This window comes from Clytia hemisphaerica, unplaced genomic scaffold, assembly GCF_902728285.1.
Source record: "Clytia hemisphaerica strain Z4C2 unplaced genomic scaffold, Clytia hemisphaerica genome assembly, whole genome shotgun sequence".
In the NCBI taxonomy this organism is placed as follows: Eukaryota; Metazoa; Cnidaria; class Hydrozoa; order Leptothecata; family Clytiidae; genus Clytia; species Clytia hemisphaerica.
This window is the reverse complement of record NW_027103852.1, coordinates 2,127,243-2,146,046: the sequence shown is the minus strand read 5'-3', so window position 1 is coordinate 2,146,046 and position 18,804 is coordinate 2,127,243. Positions and strand designations below refer to the sequence as shown.

At 34.1% G+C, this 18,804-nt stretch overlaps 2 protein-coding genes across 3 annotated transcripts; both read right to left on the bottom strand.

Moving 5' to 3' along the window:
• Positions 1–1,556: 1,556 nt before the first annotated feature.
• Positions 1,557–5,550, bottom strand: LOC136808008 (RING finger protein nhl-1-like). 2 transcript variants are annotated; one of them, XM_067064645.1, is made up of 2 exons: positions 5,396–5,550; positions 1,557–2,707 (listed from the first exon to the last, which is right to left on the bottom strand). In XM_067064645.1, the coding sequence occupies exons 1-2, from the start codon at positions 5,414–5,416 to the stop codon at positions 1,718–1,720; spliced, it is 1,011 nt and encodes a 336-aa protein (XP_066920746.1). In that variant the 5' UTR covers positions 5,417–5,550; the 3' UTR covers positions 1,557–1,717. The 2 variants fall into 2 exon arrangements, with proteins under 2 accessions (XP_066920746.1, XP_066920745.1); XM_067064644.1 differs by lacking the exon at positions 5,396–5,550 and adding an exon at positions 2,893–3,289.
• Positions 5,551–10,364: 4,814 nt separating this feature from the next.
• On the bottom strand, positions 10,365–17,321 carry LOC136808006 (tyrosine-protein kinase transmembrane receptor Ror-like). The gene is made up of 9 exons (XM_067064643.1): positions 17,086–17,321; positions 16,753–16,783; positions 15,861–16,169; positions 14,685–14,893; positions 13,292–13,626; positions 12,850–13,060; positions 11,931–12,228; positions 11,472–11,631; positions 10,365–11,039 (listed from the first exon to the last, which is right to left on the bottom strand). Exons 1-9 carry the CDS (start codon positions 17,129–17,131, stop codon positions 10,761–10,763), a joined length of 1,878 nt encoding a protein of 625 aa, XP_066920744.1. The 5' UTR covers positions 17,132–17,321; the 3' UTR covers positions 10,365–10,760.
• Between the last annotated feature and the right edge of the window lie 1,483 nt (positions 17,322–18,804).

The following is an 18,804-nucleotide window of genomic DNA, read 5'->3' as shown; positions in this document are numbered from 1 at the left end:
AAAGATTTATTTTATTTCTTACCGACACTTTTTTTTACCTGACAAGGAACCAATCCTATGAATGAAACTTTCGGTACATGTTTTTTTCTTTATAAGCATTTCACTTGTAAGCATATCTAGGTTCAGATATGGGGAAAATTAAGCATACGGTTAGCATTACTTGAGCCTACGAAAAATTGTTTTTCCTGATTTTGGCTTTTTTTGGCTGGAATTTTAAGGCTTTTCAGTATTTCCCTAAATTTTTGCTTTGGATATAAGCATCCCTCAAGCATTTTTTTAGCCTCATTAAGCTTTCGACCCAAGCATCGGAGTTTTGGATTTTTATATGCTTATATAAAAAAAAACATGTAAGACCTCTGTGAAAACTTTAATCGGACAAATTTCTCCTAACCTCTTCATCTCTTAGAAACTGTTCACTTGTTTTTAGGACCATGAGGAGATTGAGAAGATTCAATACAGTGAAAAGTGATAAAAACGTATTTGGTTATCCAATCAGTAAAATCGATATGACGATAGAGAATTGAATTGCCATGTTGAAGCTCGTTGACATTCCCGCTACAATCGAAAAAGTTTTATATGATCTGATCATCACGAATTTCCAAAAGACGGTGATAATGAAGCGTCTGTCAAAGACAGCTTTTATTAAACTAAAGCTTTATGAAAAGAAAGACTTGTTCGTCTACTTGTTCAATAGATGAACTTATTTTGGAAATTGGACCACTACATTTTTTGTTTTATCCTATCCATAGACATTATCATTAATTTTGAATTTAATATTTTAAATTTTAGAGATATTTTTATTTGAACCGAATTTACTGGAAACCGAAAATTTTAAATCTGAACTGCAAGTGAATTTGATTATTTTGAAATCTTTGAGATGACAAATTAATGCATAATTTTAATGCTGGAGTTTTTTTAATTATCCACATGACATCCTAATTAGCAAAAGGTCTATTAGAACACAAGGTTAGCCAAAAACTGGAGAAAAATTTTGAGTCTTTGTCTTTGTCTTTAAGTAATTTTTAATTTACCCAGTTTTTTCCAGTTTCTTTTTTTTGTATGTAGTGTATGTGTTTTTGTAAATATTTCATAAAATTTATAAGGGAGCATTTTCTCAGAGCTTTGCATTTTGATGTATTGTTTTGTAAACATTTGTAATTAGAAATTACAAAAATTAAATGAAATTAAATGAAAATTAAATTTAAATGGAAAGTTTTCTGCAATTTAGAGTAAGGTTTGAAAGGGCCTTCTGTTAAGTTTTTGCAAAGGAGAAGAAATTTTGGCTCATTCGTCAATTTTCGTGCAATTTGGCGGCATTTATTTTGGGGATTTAATAAAATTTCTAAAAATTTGGTGAGAAATAATTTTGGCGAACGACCCATTTTTGTTCAATATTTTACGATGAAAAAGGAAGAAAAAAGGGTTTTTAGGAGAAATAGAGACTAAATTGAAAGAAAATTAAATTTGGCGAGAATTTATTTTGGCGAATGACAAAATTTTTAAGGGATTATAAATTTGGATTATCTAAATTTGGAGAATGAAACAAAACAAAAGGATTTTGATTATATCTTAAAATCCATTGAAATAATTTATTTTCTTTTTTAGCGTCGCAGTAAATTAAATAATACAAAGGTGTATAAGAAAGTATTTCGTTCATTAATAAATTTGTGTGTAAAAATTCATTTTTTGATAAAACATATTCAAAGCACCGCAACCTTCAACCGAACACTTGTAACCGACTATTCAAGCTATCCGTTACAACTAAATCACCATTCGAAAACAAAGACAACGATTTTGGACTGTTGAAGCATCCTGGCATAATTCCTGCTTTTCCTAGTGAGTGCAACCAGTGACCGTCTTTATCAAAGATTTGCACCTCGTGTAATCCTTGGTCAACCACAAAAATACGTCCATGATCATCAGTCGTTATACCAGATGGATATTTAAAACATCCGCCATCTTTAAAACCGAATTCACCAAACGAAAACAAGAACTGTCCGTCAGCTGTGAAAAGTTGGACACGCGCATTCGCAGTATCTGAAACAATAAAGCGTTGATTAAGGTTATCCCAATGAATGAATTGTGGAAGACAGAACTGTCCTTTATCAGATCCTTCACTCCCGAAGGAATGTTTTATGTCGCCATGTCCGTCGCATACCAACACACGTCCTGATTCACTATCTAATGCTCCGATTAATCCGTTCTGTGTTACGCATATCCCAGATAAAGTATCACACTTCGATACCGTGATATTCGAATCAAAGATGGTGTTATTTTTACGTATATCGTCACCAAGGGAGACGCAATGTATACATTTCTTGACTGGATCACTGACCAGAACGTTTTTACTGGATTCATGTACTGCTACATCAAAAACAGATGAAAAATAACATTCTTTGAGTGGCTTTATATCAGCTGCTATCATAATGTCTCCTTTAGATTGGCTACGTATAGTGGACTCGTTAAAAACTGTCAGCGAATTTTTCATTGGATCTGTAACACATACAAAACCATCCATAGTTGAGATACCCATTGGATCGAGAAACTGTCCGGGTTTTTTACCGTGTGTTCCATACATTTTCAAATGTTTCACTTGCTTGTAATTCTTTACGATTTCAGCTTCGGAGTGGACCCAAAAGTAGCCATCGTCCTCGCTGGAATCCATGGCCCTTTGACGCCGAATTCGACTCTTCTGTCGCTTTTTTACCTGAAGTGAAAAGGTGGATAAAAAGGTTTTAATTCAAAAAGTGAGGAGGCTTTCAAAAGATTTGTTAACTGACTGGCTATCAATGAATAAATGGACGGTCATCTAAACTTTTTTTAAATCTATTATCTCCGACTTCATTCTAAACTGGTTCTATCTAAGCTCAAAATCAAGTAGATTGAAGTTACCGGTTCGTTCAAGCTATCGTCGTTCTCTTCACTCTCTGTCAGAAAGTTCTCGTCATGCGCCATCTTTGTTACAAAAACAGTTTTACCGACAAAACTTGACAAACGTGAGGTCATGTGCTTCTGATTTGAAACTTTATACAATTATTATATAACAACAACTCTTAAAAGATCTTTTTCAGAAAGTACATAGTTTGTGTGATGGCATGTATATCGAATCAACTTTTTAACAACGAAAGTACAGACCAGTTGGATATCATATGACTGTCATATACCTTTTTTGTTTTGACTTTTTACATATTTGGCTTTAGGCATGAAATTTGAGACTTTCCTAACTGCCAGTTGTGTCAGTTATACTTTTTCTATTTGTTTAAGTTTACAAGACTCAGGAAAAGAATTGTCTGAAAGATGTCAAACCCTGGAAAAACTGTCCAATAAGCACAATTTCATATAATGTTTTTTGTTACAAACAATGAAAGTTGAAAGAAAATTTCTGTGCTTTATTTGTCGTTAAAAATTATTCAAATGAAAATGGACGGACTAGTCTATATTTACTGTATTTAAGTATCTTCTTAAATAATAACTTGTTGAACTTCATTTTGTAGAACTAAAAAAGAAAGTTCTGCACTTGAGAAGCAAAGTGCCTCCAATAAACAAGATAAATTTGTTCAAAAACACTGAATAACTTTCTATAACTTTCCAACATGTACTATCATCAGCAAAAAGAACACAATAATAAACACACAACACACACAAAACACGACAAAATAAACTTTTTCTTTTAATGAATTGATATTGCTTCAAAAATTAATTAGATTAGATGACGTAATGCATGACCAATTAAAAGATAATTGGATACCGCTGATTCTTATTGAGACTTGGAGAGAAGGAAATAAAATTAATATTGTTCTTTGCCTGATTATTGTATTGAATAAATGAAATTGAATATCACCTTTGGGAAATAGCCCACCCGTACAGTGTATTTTTTGGCAAAATAAGCAATGTCTTTTACGCAATCCGCTCCGGCGGCCGCTCAATAATTTCCCGCGCTTTTTGTGTCTAAATACATAGATTTGTCTAAATACCGGCAATATTACTATACGGACTATCAACTTTCCGGTAATTTCAAATCATAACAAAAACAAAGATGGCGGCTGAAAATGCGACTTCTAATCTTCCCACTCCTGTTTTGGCTGTTTTTGAAGTAAAATTTGAAAATGATTCAAATGGACAATCTTCAAATGTTCCAGAAAATAAAGGTGATCATTATCCTTATATTGTATTTGATTGTGAAACAACTGGGTTGGATGAAAATAAAGACAGAATCGTGCAATTATCAATGATCAAAGTTCTCTCAAAAACAAAACAAGAAGTTTTTGATGAGTATATTAATCCACAAATTTCAAGAGAAAACCAGCTTAATGGATTCAAGATTCACAAGATAAGTCCTGATATTTTATTAAAGAAAAAGTCTTTTCATTTCCATGCAGAGAATATTTTAAAGTTTTTCAACAATGTCAAATATGTTTTGGACACAATGTTCTCTTCGACTGGGAGTTTTTGACTAATGCTTTCATGAAACTTGGTATAAATCAGCAGCAAGGGATACCATGGATAAAGCTACTAAAAGGGCTTGATATAAGACTTGTTGACACTTATAAAATGAGCATTGCAGCCTTTCCAAAGTTAGATCGCTATCGCTTGGTTGATGTAGCAAATCATTTAGGCATTGAAAGTGCTAAAAAGCAGGTTGTTTCCTACAGTGTATCAAGTCCCAAAAAGAAGAAACTTGAACCTGTAAAAATGGTTACTGGAGATGGAGACGGTTTACACGATGCAATGATGGATGTTTTAGTCACAAACGAGATCATTGTTGAATGCATGGAAACACTATCAAAACAAAGCGAAGATATTTTGAATGATTCCAGATACTCTTACCAAATCAAAAACTTAGATTTGATTGATAAAGCTATAAACAACACTTCTGATATGACTTTTGATGAGACAGAATCTTTGAAGGAAGTAGCAAAAGAAACAATGTCTTCCTTACGATTCACAAAAGGAAAATATCTGAAAAACCTTTCTGGAAAAGAACTGACAAATGACATTGATTTTTTGAAGAAACGGAATGGTGTGGCTGATAAAAGAGAGACAAAACTGAGAGAGACTTTATTGGATCTTATCCTGTCTTGAAATAGTTTTGAATGAATTAAAATAAAATAATAATAAAATAAAAAGAATAAACAAAACATAAATTTAGAAAGAAATTTTTTAAAACATTACAACATATTTGAGTTTTACACTTTTTTAACATTTATACTAGATGCTAGACTAGTTACGCTTTTATCTATTTTATATATAATTTTTTTATCATATGCTAGACTTAGAAAGGTAATATATATATTTAACTTGGAAAAAGATGTAGAAATCCTTATAACTTGTTTAAACAATTTTTAGGAAAGATGCTATTTTTAAAGATTCAAAATATAAACAAAAAGTTAAATACCTTATAATCAATCAAAAACATGTTTCGAAAATCAAATCAACAGTTTAAACTGATCGTCCTTTAGTGCTGTGCCTCTAGCAGTTACATTAGAAGAAAACCAAACTTTAATCTTAATAGTAATTTATACATGGTCCCATTACAGCAAATAAAGTTACTGATATTTTCCAGTGAAAAAACTCAAATTGTTATTCTTTACGCGTGTGAACAAATTTAAAATGATCCTATTTCATCAACACAGCAATTTATTTTGATTGTTATTTTACAAAAAAAGAACAAAATTATTTTCAAAACAATAAACGACAAATACAAGACCAATGTGTGGGGAAAATACTCAAATTTAAGTAATATTCCCATAATATAACAATTGGCATTGTGTTACACACTGAGTCATTTTATTGACGTCAATTGTTAGACAATAGATCATCTGAAATGCCGACTATTTGGGTCCAATTTAAACATTTCTATTGAACACTTTTTCATGAAAATCAACTTTTTTCAAAAAGTTTGAAATTAGTGATCTAAAGAGCATTTTCCCTTGTCTATTAGCGTCCAAATGTAGATAGAACTCAACTTGTCAATATAATAGGCAGTGCAGACAAAAAAGACTAACTTTTGATAGAATTTACACTTGAATTTACATTTGATAGCGGTTTCGTGCTTCTCGTCAAGTCAAATACATAAAATATGTTTTGCAGCAAGAACGTACTTTCCAGATTTAGTAATTTCTACTATTTATTTAAAGGTTTTTGATAATTAGATATTTCTACCCTTTATAATTATATGAATTTCCGAAAACGAAAGTGAAAATTGTGTCGTAAAATAATGGTCAAGTTCTGTCGCAAGTAGTACTATAAATTGGTAAGGGGCATCTTATCAATGACACATGGCTGTCATTAAGGAAGATTAACGATGACATCTCAATACTTTATTTCTTTTTCTTTTTTACATAATAAATAGATTCTAAAGATATATTAACATTTAATTCATACCTACAATAAAATATTCATCTCACCAAAAATTGGTAGATTGGATTTATTACGGATTTTCATCATCGCAATGCTTTCTTGTTCGTTTATGATTACGACAGAACTTCCAGTCGATACATGTTCAGATTTAACCCTATTAGCCCCAAGCTTTTTTGACTTTGGTATCCCCAGGGGGGGGGGGGGGTAGAATCTACCACCCTCGATTATTTTTGATCTAGAAGAGCTATGGTCATGAAATTTGGTACAGTTGTTCTCCATCATGAAACAAATTTCCAGGAAGAAAAAAAATTGATGACGTCATTCGAAAACCGATGACGTCATCACAAAATTTCCACTTGTCGGAAAAAAGCCCAAATATATGGTTTACTAAACTGTCTATTACAATCGAACCAATAAAGATATTTAGATTCTGTTTAAAGATTCAGAAAGATAAAAGGTTGTTCTTTAACATAATTGCCGGTTTTCCGCGAAGACTTTTTCTTAAAATCTATGCTGAAGATGAGTAAAATTTCCAAAATTTGATGACGTCATAAATGATGATCATCATTTTCAATTTTTTTTTTTCAATTTTTCAAATTTATATTGTCAATGCCTATCACGTGTCAAAATTTGAAAATGATTGAATAAATAGTTCAAAAGTTATCAGCACTTTAAAATTTTGAGTTTTAAGCGGATTTAGCTGGGTTTTATGTCATGTTTCACAATAAAGCCATAAAACCTGATCTGAGCAACCTATGACCCTAAAATTTTGCACAAGTACTCTTAATAAGATTTTGTTAAAAGTCAAAAAGTTTCAAGTTGTTTAAAAAATTTTCACAAAAGAACTCCAGCGTGGTAGATTCTACCCCCCCCCCCTGGGGCTAATAGGGTTAAGTATCATTATTGTGTCCAAACTGTTCTATGATCTTTTCTTGATTTCGCTTCTTCTTCTATCGCAAATTTCAATCAACCCAATTCTTTCAATCACACAGTCTCCTTCCTTTTGATTCCGTTCCTTCGAGCAGTTGGAATCCGAACCTTTTCTTTACGCATGCGTTGAATCAAGAAATGCTGTAGAACTGACATTGTTTTTGGACAATTAAAAATGGCTTCACTCCACTCATCAGTACGAGTTAAACTCATATCATCTTTAATCAACTCGACAATTCGGTCTATCCATAACTGATCAAATCGGACACTTTCCATGGTCTCGATTGCCTCAAAGATATTGTCATTGTTAATCAAGGCTGAAGCTTTATGGAAACTATCACGTATTTGAAATTCATCATTTTCAAAATGGCTGACATGTAGAAGATCATTCAAACTACTCCATGAATGTACTTGCTTTCCATCCAACGTGTAGTATCCATCGTCCCCTTTTTGTATCAGAAAGTTTTTTGGTGGGCTTGATCCGAGTTCTATATCAGGATGCATTTTTTCTCTTCTTTTGGAAGGCAATGTCCAGCCTCGCTGTCGAAAGTGATCAGCAAAATCTGATGATTCTTCAATAGTATTGGATTGATGGTTCTGGTTCATCTTGTCTCTCTGTATTCACCCTGAAGTGATTTTTGACGTTACAGCTTTTGAAGACTTCTTCTTTTTAAGGCGCCTGTTTCCCTTTCCGTCTTTCTGAAATAATTCTCTAGAATTTCTGAATTTGAATCTACAATCTTCAATTTCGATGTTTCCTTTGCCTTTCTTTTTCCTCGACTGACAAACTTTTCAATTTGGTTTGTTTAAGAGCATTCTGTGTGTGAAAACAATTTATTGCTGATTTGCGTGGTTTTCATTTTTCTTTTGAGTTTATTGATTTATCAGCTCATCTCAAATTTACGCAAACTCTAAAAACAAACATCCGTGTTCGTGTGAAGGGTTTCATTTCTCGTCCTCCAAACGTTCTCCTCTCTTGTCGCCAAATTGATAATGATGTGCGAAGATGCCCTTATAAGGAAATTGAGTCTCAAGAGATATAACCAGTCACCTCTTGGAGGTGAGATTCGTGGAACTCTTGGATAAACCCAAAGTCGTGGGAAATAACCACAATTTGAATTGTGAACTCGAAAATCTTTTTTTTTGTGTTATAGTACTAGTAAGTACAAAGAATGGGTTAAGAGAGAAGGTAATGTTAAAAATTTTAGGAATCATGTAAAGGATATACTAAACTCTCAAATAAAGATATGGAGTGGGTAGTACTGAAAAAATTATGATTTTTTGCACTTTATTTCTTCAAATGAATTGTAGGCTCAGGAATTTCGGAATGTAGCACCGTCTGATACGTGCTTAACACCTCGTTTAACACTCTACACTTCCTACTTTTTGTTGAATAAGAGTGTCAGGAAATTCAAAGGGTAGTTAGATTTTCTATTATTTCTTACTCACAATTGGTTTATAGAGCTCTAAAGTTGTCTATTTGTGACACCTAGTATGTTAATATAATCATATAAGCCTATACCATCGATGCTAATACCATTATCAAGAGTAGAGCAAAGTTTCTTCTTTCTGACAGAAAAATTTATATAGCTTTGCTTTTCTCAATTATTATTCCCTGTTATACTCCTTTAGCCTATTATTGAAAACACTGAACATTTAATTGACTTATTGGGTACATAAACTGGGGTTCTCATGTAAAAACAAGGCATTGTTAACGGAAGAGACAAGAAAACTTTTTCGAATAGACCTTATCGGAGTTTTTTATTTTTCTAAAAAAGCGATGCATTGTGGGATTGTTTCGAGTGTATTACAATAGAAATCTCTTAGGATTTAGAAAAATCAAAAACTCCGATAAGGTCTATTAAGGAGACATTCCGGTTATAGAGTTTCGAGTTAAAGGGAGACTCCGCTGTAAATTTAATATGTGCGGACTTTACGCAGAAACCTTTACGTAATGTTATCATCGGCTAAAATAATCGAAATGAAATGGTCACGTTATAATGATGTGCGTTGCAAAAGGCGACGTTTGTTATTTTTGGAAGATGTCAATGAGTGCTTTCGATGACATGGCGTCAGGGGTGTCAAAAGTGACGTAATGAAGTTCTGAAAACCTTTACTTACCAATAACTGGCAAATTCCATAGAAATGATATCTACGAATCCCTTCAAGGATAAAAACGAGATGGTCAGGGCGGACCCAAACCGTTAGTATTACAACATGGTTGAAGTATTTGGTCAAATGAATAAAAACATCGAACGCCACCCGTATGGATTGTGCTGAAAGGGAATTACAAATAATTGAGAACCGTTATATTTCAATAATAGCATTTAAGTAATAACCTTTCAAAAGTACAAAAATGATTTAAGGACCACTTGTATAGTCTCGAGAATATTTGTTTCAGTCCTGCTTCAACTCATTTCCCTTTAAAAACATAGAATCCTTGGCAACGTGATTTTTACTTTTGAAAAGTAAATTTCATGCTTTGAACGAGGAAAACTTCAGCGCCTTTTGCTTTCATACTCCCTACTAAAATTAGCAGTTTTCAGCCAAAAAAGAGGAACATTTTTCGTGTTTGCTTCGCTTTTGGCTGATTGTTTGTCTTCGATCCCTCTATCTTTGGAAAAATGTCTCCCCAAATTGTTCAAATTTTGTTCGACCCATCACACGCATTTGGTAAAAAATCAACTCTTTAGTTACTCTCGGGTACCTAATAGCCGGGGGGCCCGCTAATTAATTTTTCGAAAATTTTCCACCCAGGACATTCTTATTCCAACCCCCCCGTTTATTGATTTTTAGGAATATTTTTTCTGAAAGTTCCTTCTTTTGCCCTAATTCTGCTGTATTAGCCTCATTTTCTAACATTTGGCTATTAGGTACCCGAGAGTAAGTTTGAATAAATTAGAGAATCATGGCTTTAATCCGATAAAGCATTTCTATTTTTTTTAAAGCACGCAGTCAGAAAAATAGACTTCCATCTTGTAGATGACGTGGTGTCATTAAAACTTGCACCTCTTTTGAGATCCACAATACTATTCAATGTATCCCTGTGACACAAATAAAATAACCAGTTTAAATAAGAATTGGAATTGATATTTTAGTTAGAACATCTTATGTACAATATCGTCAAAAAATAATACAATATTCTAAAGAAATTAACCTATAAAGAGGAACTGAAACAGCTATGTACAAAATATGATTTGGTAGAATCCCAGTGGGTATCCACGACTATATCCTAATAACGGTCATGATTGGAGGTTTGACCAAACTGGACAAACTACAAGAAAGGTAATTTTCAATAAAGATACACTTATTCTAGACGATGTTATCGTCGCCGTTACAGTAAAGACAGGAAAATATGGCGGTATGGCGTTATTGTATACGGAAAAGAAACGGCGGGAGAGTTTTTAAGACACTTGCTCCTGAAAAGATAACATGCAAAATGAAAAGTATATCCGACAGAAAATTTCATTTTATAGAGTAATATCTCTTTTAATCAGTCTGTTGAATTTTTTCGATTTCAAGATGGTAGGTCGTCGCTCTGACAACGGTGGAAGCATCAACCGTTTCCATGACTCCCTTATGAAAGTTTCATCCGCTTCAAGCCAAGAGTCGATCGTATCTCGGATAAACACCAAGTCTTTTCGATGTCGTGGTTCAAACTTCCAACAAGACTTCATAAGGGCGTATATATTGGGCGGACAACAGTAAGGACGTTCTAATAGCTTGTGTCCACGAATCATATTGCAAACCTAAAAGATGCAAAGAAAATAGTTGAAACATATTTTGCTGTTTTTCATGGAAAAAGTCCAAAAAGGGGAGGATCCTCAGTTTATGCCATTCGATAACCCTTTCCTTCTTTACTCTTAAATCAGTTTATGTCTCAGAGATTTTCAGGGACTCTAACAGGTTATTTCATTAGATCTGTATCCGAACCATGATGGACAATTAAGGGACTTCCAATACAAAAAAGTAAGCCACAGAACAAAGCATCATAAGATTTCAGGGTTTATGAGTTGAGGTTATTTCATTAAAACCACGATGGAAGGTGAAATATAAAAATCCATTTAGGGAAAGCATCATAAAAACTTGATGCAACGATTTCATTCTGCTTCATTTTCAAAAAGGGCAGGATCTCTGGTAAAAAAGGAAATAATTGTGAAATCGCCATTTCATTTCCATACCTCTTCATTGTTCAGCCCATAATACGGTTGCATACCATAAGTGAAGATCTCCCACATGGTCACACCGAATGCGAAGGTATCAGAATACACCGTAAACTTGCCAAGACTCAACGCTTCTGGTGAAAGCCATCTCAATGGTAACAATTTCTGTGAACTCACTCTAAGATATAATGTAAAAGTTGTTGGGAGATTCATTTCATTGAATGCTCGGAAAGAACTAAAATCTTGGTAAAGGTGAAACTGTAAAGAGGACAACTCAAATGAAATACCTAAAGTTAGTGTAGGGCTTCTACTTAAGTAGCTTTTCATAACAGGATTGTTAAGGGGGTGAATCATTATTCGTTCCAGTTATATATGTAGTACGATAGTATCTCGAGAACCTGAGAAATCGAAGAACATTCGAATTTTAGAAGAGACCTCCTTGGTAAGACCGAACTAAAATAAGAAATAATATCCAACCTGTAATAATCCGATCCATAGATGTCATGCGCCAAACCAAAATCCGATATTTTCACTTTCAGATTTTCACCAACCAAGATATTCCGCGTAGCGATATCACGATGGACAAATCGCTTTGACGCCAGGTAACTTACACCATCAGCAATCTGACTCGTGATACTCAGAAGGTTGTGGTATGAAAGCTCAGGTGATTGGAATTCAACACCGTCAGGGAGATCTCCGCAACTTCCGGCGACCGCATGAAAGGATCCGGACCTCAATCGAATGTATTGGTTTAAATCACCATACTTCATAAATTCTTAAAAATACAAAAGGATGATATGTTGATAGGCTACTTTGGTACCCAGAAACAGATGACCTGTTATCCTAAGAAATTCTTATACGTTTATCATTTGGTTGGTAATGTATATATCCTGGAACTTGGAACCGCCTGAAAAATTAACTTATGCTAACTTATTCCAGACGAAAAAAATGTACTTTAAAAAGAAGAATATTTTGCTCAACGTTTTACTCTTGCAAACTTTCTGAAAAAGTTTATTTCTAGAATATTATGGTTTGAAGCGTTTATTCCCGAAAACACTCATCCCAAAAGGGCTGAACCATTGAGTTTAAAGCCTGAAGGGCTAGAGTAGAATCTCTAACATTTTTCGCGTATGCAAGAAGAAGTGACGCCACTTTTTTCTCATCCAGAACGCGCCTAGAACGCACCGCAATCACGACGACGGATTGTATCAAGTGGTTCCTTTGTTTTTGAGGACTGCATTTTTTGAAATATAGCGATAGATTTTATTTTCAATCCAGTGTTTGTGTAAAAACCAAGCGTGGGCGTTCTGCATGGGAAATAAGTAGCTTCATTTCCCATCCAGGAGTCTAGAGTCAATGGGCTGAACCCCTTGTTACGTTTTTAGTGCTTGCTTACCCAATATCAAACACATAGGTCCTGACTTATCGAGACAAACACCAACAAGAGGTATAACATTGGGGTGATCAAAATTGGACAATATTTCTAGTTCTCTTTGAAAGGTCAGCTCCATCTCAGCTTCCGCGTTTTCTTTAAGATATTTGACGGCCACCATTTCTACAGTACCGAGTTTTGGATGATCAATACTCTTGGTGCGACACTTTACTACCTGAAGATTGAAATATAAATGTGATTTAAGACACTTTTGAATAACTACCCTTAAAAAAAAGTCGAGACAAGAAGAACCACATAAATTCCAGAATTGATTTCCCTAAGAAGAAGTGCTCTTCCCCAAACCGTTCTCTTTGGAAAAATACATCTAAATTTCAAATCCAAAATAACGCTTGTTGCAAATTTATGAAAAGCATTAAGGCAGGGCTGTCAACCATGATATACATACTTTTCCAAAAGCACCTTCTCCAAGATTCCGATCAAAAACCAAATTCTCCTTAGAAAAGACAGTCAAACCAAGTGTGGTCACCAAACTGATAACGCTTTCATATTTAGGATTCGTGATGCCAAGGTTTTCGAAATTATCGTTAACTTGGACTGTACGATTTGAATGGACATTTTTTACTTCGTGGAGTGATAGTGTTCTAGAGAAAGCGTTATTGTGGCGCCTCCGATATATGATAAACAAGATGACGAGAAATAGGAGGACAACCCAAATAACTGTCCCGATTACGATGAGTGTTACGAATTTGAAGGGTGCTGGCTTTGTATTCATTTGTCGTTCTAAAGAAAAAAGACGATATCATGCTGAAATCTAGAAGATTGTCCTAAATAATTGAGCTGTGAGAATAGAATACACAGCGAAGAGAGTACAAGCAAAAAATAAGAATTCAAGATGGTTGGCAGGCTCAGGGATATTTCTGATCCTGAGTAAAACCTTTTGTCTGTTTATGTCGATTTAAATTTGGTTCTTACCATAGTATAAGAAAGCCGCGGCTGGAATGATGACGCTATTGTTTTTGTCGTTAATGGATATTCTATCTGTGTCTCCGTGATTTATAAGAACTAAAAGTCGAAGCTAAAAAAATCCTTAACCTTAAAAGTGTTCATAATATTCAATTGAAGAACGATTACTTTTCAAGTCTCAAATTTTTCTCATTGTCCTCTCTTATCACCTTATTTGAAGTATATTTTTATAAATTCCAAATAAATCTTTATAAATTTAGGACCAAATAACACACATTTTATTAAAAGAACTAATTTTCAAATGTTAAACTTTGAATTGCTTGCTGTCACCTCAATACTGGTGTTTTTTAAATGAAATTTTCACAGAATGCAGCTTGAATATTTATTTACTAATACCAGTAAGATTTTTTCAAAATAATCTAGAAGGCATTTCGAGGCACTCAATTTTCTTCTAGTTCTTAAAGCACTGACATTCTGACGTTCTAGTACTTTTAAATCAAGAGTCTTTTCTTTTACTTTGATCTTATGAATGCGTGAATTATCAGGAGATTTGCGTTTATGAGCAAAATTACGTTTAACGAGGGAGCTTGTTAAAAGTCAAATTAAATTGACAATGGAAGTTGTCACTGCACCATAAAAAAATTCGTTCTTACGACATAGATAGAACAACAGAAATTCAGCTGTACTCATTCCAGCCGCGGCTTTCTTATACTATGTTCTTACATAAAAATAGTATTATACTATTATTTTCTAGCTAAACGTTAAAAAGTATTTGCAATTTGAACAATTATAACAAAAAAGCAAAATGTTTTCTGAGGTTTTGATCAAGTTCATAGGAAGTTATCAGTAAGGGATGAAATAAAAAGGTAGCATACGCAGAGCTTTAAAAGCACATTTTCCATCTTTTTGTTTTCCAAGTAAAAGACAATCAGTTCTCAGATGTTCATAAAAAGTTCGATCGTGAGTAAGAATGACTTCTTTGATGTTGCTATAACAATCATTCACTTGGTTACATGTTTCTTGACATGGTAACAAGCTACCATTTTGAACATTGCATGATGGAAAGACAAGGCTGCATAGAAACCTACAAAAAAGATTATTTAGTTTATATTTTTGAAACAGCAGTCCTGGGATTATGATAATCAGATAGTGCAAAGGTAGAAGGTTCGGTTACGGTAGCAAACACACCCCTGTTGTGTCACAGACCCACTGGGACCCCAGCCCCACTGGGCCCCACTGGAAAATTTGGCAAAATTTCGTCCCCGTTGGGAAAATACCCTGGAATTCAGCTCTACTCAAATTTACTTTGATTTCATCCCCATTCGAAATTCAATTTTTTTAAATGACACTCTAAAACCATCCCAATATGATTTTTTAACTTTAGAACAATAGAATTTATATCCCCACTAGAATTTCAATATAAATTTTTGTCCCCATTGAGGAAAAAAGTTCCACCGGGGCTCCGAGACAGGGGTATGCAAACGGTCATACCAGTACATGTTTTTTTTATAAGCAAGTCTATGCCCCTTGGTCAGGCTCGTGTATGCTTAAGTTCTCAAAGCATCCAGGCATGGTTTATGCTTATTATATGCTTAAGAACATGCTTATGATTCACCCCGAGCCAAGTTTTTAATGAAATTTCAGAAATTTTGTAAAAATTTGTTCAGATTTTGGAAGCAGTGGAATGTTAGCTAGCCGTGAAATGTCTTATTTTTTACTTGACCTCTACCAAACCCTTTTAAACAGATAAAAATGACCACTTGAAAAATATTTTAGGCTGACATATATGCTCATGTTATGCTTAGGAATTCTGCAAATCTGAGCCTTCATATGCTTATAAGCGTTATGCTTATAAAAAAAAACATGTACAAGTTAAAAAATGGTACTTCATGTTTCTCTGCCTGACGCTCAGCAATTAATGAGAAGGATCAAGTGTAAATGGAGTTACCCACGGAGAAAGAGTGGTGCCCTCCCCTAAATTCAGATAGGTAGCTATATCGAAAGGGTACCCTTCGGGTTGTCTCCTTTTCTTAAAAAGGATCCAAGCATACCAATGAGTTAGATTTCTGCAAGCACCATCTATACTTCTATCTTTATCCACGAGTCCAATAATCCGTGAGATATGGTATTCCAATTCATTGTTACCATAGCGACAGTCTCGTTTCACTGTCGTCTGATTGGTAAGACCAAGAACACGTGAGCAAGTTGGACTTTGATGAAATGGCTGACAAGTTTTGTCGTTGCATCTCTTGGTAGAGTTTAATTGAGCAGTTGTTTTGGCTGGTGACAAGGTACTTCTATTCAGTTGGATTCTACTGACGGTGTTTAATGTCGATTGTGAGGATTCGATTGTGATTGATCTGTCGAGAAAGATTACGTATTTAAGTAATGAGACTAGTAAAATATCCAAAGTTGAATGTTTCAGGTTTCGAATTTTATACGTGATCACTCTTTTAGTTCATTTTTTAAGATGGTGCTAAACACTCATTCTCACCTCTTTTATCAAAAGATTATATTTCATGACATCATTTCTTATACCTCAGCAAATCCCCTTTTTCCAATCTACTGTAGGTATATAATTTTTCGTGTCATTCCAACAATTAAAAAACATCATATCATATTGTATTAACCCTTAGACCCCGAGGGACGCCTATATGCGTCCAAAACAAGCCAAAATACCTAGTCTCAGACTTGAGGCCATAGCTCCTGACCACTTGATTTAAAGGGGCATAAACCGAATGCTTTTAGAAAGAGTATGAAAATAGCTTTCCAATGGAACCAAAATCATCTTCTAAATCAAAGGCTACAAGCTTTTATGGCACTTTAAAGTTTTGAGTTACAAAAAAAAAAAACAGCGCGCACAAAAGGTTAAGAGAAAAATAGGCTCTTCGAATGCTCATTTTTAGAAGAATTTTCTTTCCCTATAATGAATGCTTTACTTACCTAGGCCTTAAAACTGGTGTTTGAAATGCACCTAGAAATAAAAACAATTACGTTAAATTTATGACAAACTGTTGGTTTATTAGTTTGTATAAAGAAAACGAGTTAAATAAACTTTATACTAACAGTTTCATGCAATCACTGACCTTTATATACTCAAAGATCAAAGATGGTGGATATAGCTTGGTCCAGGGATATATAAAGGTCAGTGCATGCAATACATGATGACAATCTTCGGTGAAGTAAACTCTTAGTTTAAAAGATATTTGATTAAAATAATTATTTAAAACAACTTGTCAAATCCTATCAAACAACACCAAAATAGAAGGAAACTACCTTGAGTTTGACAAAATATCCCAAATAAAAAACTCCATCTCTTCATTACAAGTTCTGGAAGTCTCCAAAGGCTTGTAGAATGATCTCAATTCTCACTAAAATTGTAAAAATAAAGACTCTAAAAGTGTATAAACTGAAACCTATCCAAGTCTTCTGATGTCAAAAAACGATGACTATGTTTCTTTCAATTTTTCATCAAACTCAAAATTTAATGATCATCAACAAGCTATTCAAGAGCATCAGTATACATGTATCAGACTTTCAAAACAAGCAAAAACACATCAGAAAAGAGGAAAACTTTTGTTGACGTATCGGTGATCAGAGCTACCAAAATGAGTTATTTACGATATTTATCTTATGGTGTTATGTCAACAAAGAAACAACGTCATTTCACGCAAAGTGGCAGCCTCGACAAAAGGCTTAGGTCACAAATGTCTTTTCTTCTTTTACTTGGCACGTATCGTTGACAGAAAACTTGGGCTTGTAAGAGTTGACCCTATGAACAACAAAAATATTTAAAAAAAGTCAATATAGTGAACAAAAAGAGGCTACGTGGAATGTTTGTACACGTGTTTTTTGTAAGAACATCCAAAATCTTTGAAGGTTTAGCATGTTCTTAACTTTATTGAGCTTCAAGCCTATGTTCTTATTTTCGCCATTTTTGAGTATTTTGGTCAAATTTTCCAAATATATTCGGTGCTGTAGAGTCCGCAGAGCCTTTTATACAACCACGACACTTTTGGCAAAACTTACCATCTGTAACCCTTCACTGTAACCCTTCAAAAAAACTTGGATTAGCCAGCTGTGATAGTGAAAACACGATTAAAACTAACTAGGATTAAATGCACTCTCCTACCCAATAGCGTACGCTAATTAAATACTTGTGGTGTAATTTTTATTTGGAAAGATTTGAAAGACTCTTTTTTATAACAATTTTATAAGATCAATAAGACGGGAGTTTCTAAACATCGACCAGAAATGGCGACCACGACCAGCGACCACGACCGGCGACCAGATAAAGTTGAGTTATCGAGTTTTTCCTCTTTCTCCACCGTAGAGTCTTTCTCTTATGATCATTTATTTATCGAATTGAAGAGTAAAGCTCACCCCTGTCTCACCTACAGTGATTATAAAGCCACGTGCAAAACGTGTAGAGCAGCCATTTCAACGCTCTTGGAGCTTGAATAGAGTGTCAATTTCTATCCTTTTGTATTTTCGGCATCAAATTAATTAGTGACAAAATTTTTGCTGGAATTTATTTACGAAGCTTTATAATTGATCATCAGATCATTATTTTGTCAAAATAAGTCATTTTGACAATGTAAGGACAATAGAATAATTGATGAGATTGAAATCTCTAAAACTGGCCTTCCCAGCTTTTTCCTACTGACAATTTTTATCTATTCATACTAAAGGCATCTCATTCGGTACAATTAAAATATTTGGTGTAATAACGTTTACAGGCATACACTTAATTGCCCTGTCAATATTTTTGTCAAAAAGTGTCACTTTGTCTAGAAAATGACTGGTAACGTCAAAAGTCACTCTTAGTATTCTCTAGCTAGAGTAATTCTCAGCCACGTGCTCAGTGGTTCATTTGAAAGCCACATCAGGACTCGATTTGGATGTTCTCTACGGTGGAGAGAGCAGGTAAACTCGATAACCCAAATTTATCTGGTCGCCGGTCGTAGTCGCCGGTCGTGGTCGCCATTTCTGGTC